Source organism: Branchiostoma floridae, unplaced genomic scaffold (genome assembly GCF_000003815.2).
Source record: "Branchiostoma floridae strain S238N-H82 unplaced genomic scaffold, Bfl_VNyyK Sc7u5tJ_377, whole genome shotgun sequence".
NCBI lineage: Eukaryota > Metazoa > Chordata > Leptocardii > Amphioxiformes > Branchiostomatidae > Branchiostoma > Branchiostoma floridae.
Genome location: NW_023365820.1, coordinates 598,438 through 602,090, shown reverse-complemented (window position 1 = coordinate 602,090; position 3,653 = coordinate 598,438). Strand labels below are relative to the sequence as shown.

The following is a 3,653-nucleotide window of genomic DNA, read 5'->3' as shown; positions in this document are numbered from 1 at the left end:
TAAGATGTCTCACCTGTCTGCACGATGATTTCCCCATAATGCACCTGTTGGGCTAGGCGCTCTCCAGGCGGCTGATAAACGATGGCATGTGTCTGAAACGCACAAGGTACATACAGAGTGAACGTAAGCCGTCTGCCATAGCATTGCTTTTAGCTTATTTCCTGAAGCGAAATGTCACTTTCTTCTGATAGACAGACAGTGAAATATTTTTGCATCTCAGTAAAACGTTTTTCAACAAAGTTAGAAATCACACTGTGTTGCTGGCCTTACTTGTATGCATTAATTATTTGTACATTGTCAAGAAACAACCAGAAGCAAAAATAGCATTTGAAATCCAACCATGGCAACTGAGCCAAGCCCGTGTCTCCACAATCTCACCACACACAAACACTTCCACGTGCGCATGTGCATACATGTACACACACAAACACACACACACACACACACACAAACACAGAGAGAGAGAGAGAGATACGCACACACACAGACACACGCGCGCACACATACACGCACATAGCACACACACACACACACACAAATACGCACACACACAGACAGACACACACGCACACACGCGCGCACACATACACACACACACACACACACACACACACGCACACACACACACACACACACACACACACACAGACAGACACACACTGCCTACCGGAGGTTGTTGTGTGCCGTCACAGCAGTTCCTACATGCTCCGCGGCAGGTCCTGATGCTGACGATGAACATCAGAACTGTCTCTGCAAGTCCCAGCAGGATCTGGAGGATGTGGAGGATCCTTACTCCCCAACAATTAACACTGCGCCAGTCTGGAAACAGATCGTACCTGCAAAACAGAAGAGTTATAGTGTCAACATGTATCATTGGAAGTAAAGTGTACCTACCCCAATGCATACGTCTTTACATGTTTTGATAATGGCTGAAAGAAAGTTTCTTTTGTTAGATTCGTTACATAACCAAACTGCAACAATCAAGTTGTCAACATCCTTTCCACTTACCAGTTATCAGACCAATAATCACTACAGCGGTGGGTGTAAGTAATCTGGCCGTCAATCTCGGAAGGGGTGCCTCCGTCACGATCACATGGTCCCGACACAAACTGGTCACACCGGATTCCATCGATGCCTTGTCCCGCGGCTGCGATCACGAAAATCCCAAAGGCAGAGATGATGCCAAAGATGCTCATCACCAGTAGTGCTATCCTCTGCAAGGTGGGAGGGGTGGTGGTGGGGGGAACGAAAAAATGTCAGAAATTTAAAGACTTTAAACTTTCACTAGATACATGACAACATTATGAAGGGAAGAAACATTCAGGTAATACTGCTACTGCTGTATGCATCTAGTAATTTAGATAAACCAGCCTAGAAATTCGTGCTGAAACACTTTATCTATATCTGTTAAAATTTGTAAGAGAGTTTAGTAGAACATGGAACACCTCACCAGACAGGCATTATCAGGACTCTTCTCTCCACGGACAGCCAAGCCTCCAGCAACTATAATCTGTAAAACATCACATGGGATCACCAGTAATATACATGCAACTGTACATGTACATATTTGCATGGCAGCATGCAGGCATATGTAATATGTAGGCATGTAAGACTGCCCTGTCTCATGAGACCCATAGATTCTTGCCTATGTGAACAGGTGGTCGCTATAGACACGATTGTCAATGATTGTGTCAATGGGAAATATATACATGTATAACGGTCCCATTGGTCAGAATTTGCTCATGTATGTAGAGATGGTTACTTGTACAGATTTGACCGTAACGTTCCACGTAGTTTCAGTCACTCTTTCTGTAGCAAAGAAAAGGCAGTCACACTTACAATGATACCTCCCCATATGGGAGCGCTGATGTGATGGACACCAGCAAACGGGTATCCTGCGTACACCCCATCAGCTATCGCTGCCAGGATGGCGCCAACGACGCCCAGAACAATCAGGGCCCAGCCGAGGTTGTACTTATAGCTGCCTCCACAACTGCCGAACTCACTGCAGCACATGGCTGGATAGATGGAAATAACATAATGTACATCTGACTGCAGAGGTTACAACCATACATTGTAAACCATCATTACGCCTGTCACATAGTCAGTGAGCTTTGGCTGTAACTATTGATCACCTGTGTCAGTAACCTGCATGTGAGTCAAACATGCCATCTCTGATTGCCCTTATTTGTATGTATTCACACAATCTATGATGCATATTATTGACAGGAAGTACTGGAATACAATTGATTTAGTAAACATCCAATCAAAAACTCAGGGAGTAGAGAGGTCACCGAAAAGCGTAACTTACGGATCTAAGACGTGATCAAGTAACCGAAGGCATGGGCGGTGTCAGTCCGTAAACCATGAACCTTGCAGAATGTGAAAGTGAATACCGAAGGGAGATCAGTCGAAATAACAAGTTGTTATGGTACCCTCCTGTCTTGTAACAGACTCACCTGGTCAGTGGAAACGCCTTGCAAGTGACAGCTTTAAACCAAGGTCAAGTTTGTCAGTCAGAGCGTCTTGCACGGCAACTTTCAGCTCCTTCAGGACTACACAAACCGTGCCGGTGTCACGGTCTGAGGATACACACTGTTCCCTGTTGTTGTGTTGAGATGAGTTATCGGTAGATTTGACCTCCATGGCATCTGCAATGAAACTCGAGCCATCAGCCTTTGTGCTGTGGTTTCAGGTAGCATTAATATATATATTTCTTTAGCCCAAAACAACAACTGTCAAACAAAGCGCGCAAAGCTTCAAATGTCCAACTCCTTCAGTGTAGCTACCCTGCCTTCGGGAGCGGACAAAAGCGAACAAGGCTGGACTCCAGGCTACAGTTTCACCCGATAGCCTTCTGAGAACCTTTGACTCCTGTGCCAAACCTTTTCTTTTATATGGATGTGAAACTTCTGGTGCCGAGAAATTGAATGATACATCTCCGATCGAAACTACACAAAACCGCTTTGCAAAATATCCCTGGAGTCTCCGGAAATAGTGGTAACTTAGCATGTAGATCCGAATTGGGCAGATTTCCAATTGACAATGACATAGAGATTTCCGTCCGTCTTGTAAAGTATTGGTTTGACTCCGGACGGTGGAAATCGAAGTCTTACAAATTGTCATCATTCAGATTAAATTTTTAGGTTGACGCAGTTGCCAATAGGTGGGGTTAGTCCCCGTATATATCCGTAATATAACATAACGTTAAGTAACAGTGGGAAGTATTTATACTATTTCGAGGACGGAATAGATACGTGCCAATGTACAGTGGCTGACCTGAAAATAAAATGATATTTCCAACTTGAATGCATTTGTCTTCCTACTTCTCCATAATCGTGACATGGCTTTTGAATAAAAAAAAGCCTTGAATGCTTAATTTATATATGTGTAGCATAATGATTCTGGAAGAGCCACCATTGCAATCCATGAAGTATGGAATCATAAGAATAAGCTGCCACCGTATGAAGTACACCAGTTACGATATTTAATCATCTTTGTTGTTTGTCATATCCAACATGTGTACTACTGTTGTTACAACCAATGCCATATGATTGAATTCTACATTAATGACTAAGCCATAACTTTACAATGAAAATCCTAAATCTAATAAATGAGTTCGAATCAAGTATCTCTTATCAACCATGGAAATG

General features: G+C 43.4%; 1 protein-coding gene across 1 annotated transcript; it reads right to left on the bottom strand.

Annotated features, from left to right (window-relative positions):
- Positions 1–13: 13 nt before the first annotated feature.
- Positions 14–2,135, bottom strand: LOC118408735 (the record flags this gene model as incomplete). Its single annotated transcript, XM_035809586.1, has 5 exons — positions 1,840–2,135; positions 1,451–1,510; positions 1,009–1,214; positions 668–836; positions 14–92 (listed from the first exon to the last, which is right to left on the bottom strand). Coding segments are annotated over exons 1-5 (691 nt in total), but the record flags the coding sequence as incomplete, so codon positions are not given.
- Between the last annotated feature and the right edge of the window lie 1,518 nt (positions 2,136–3,653).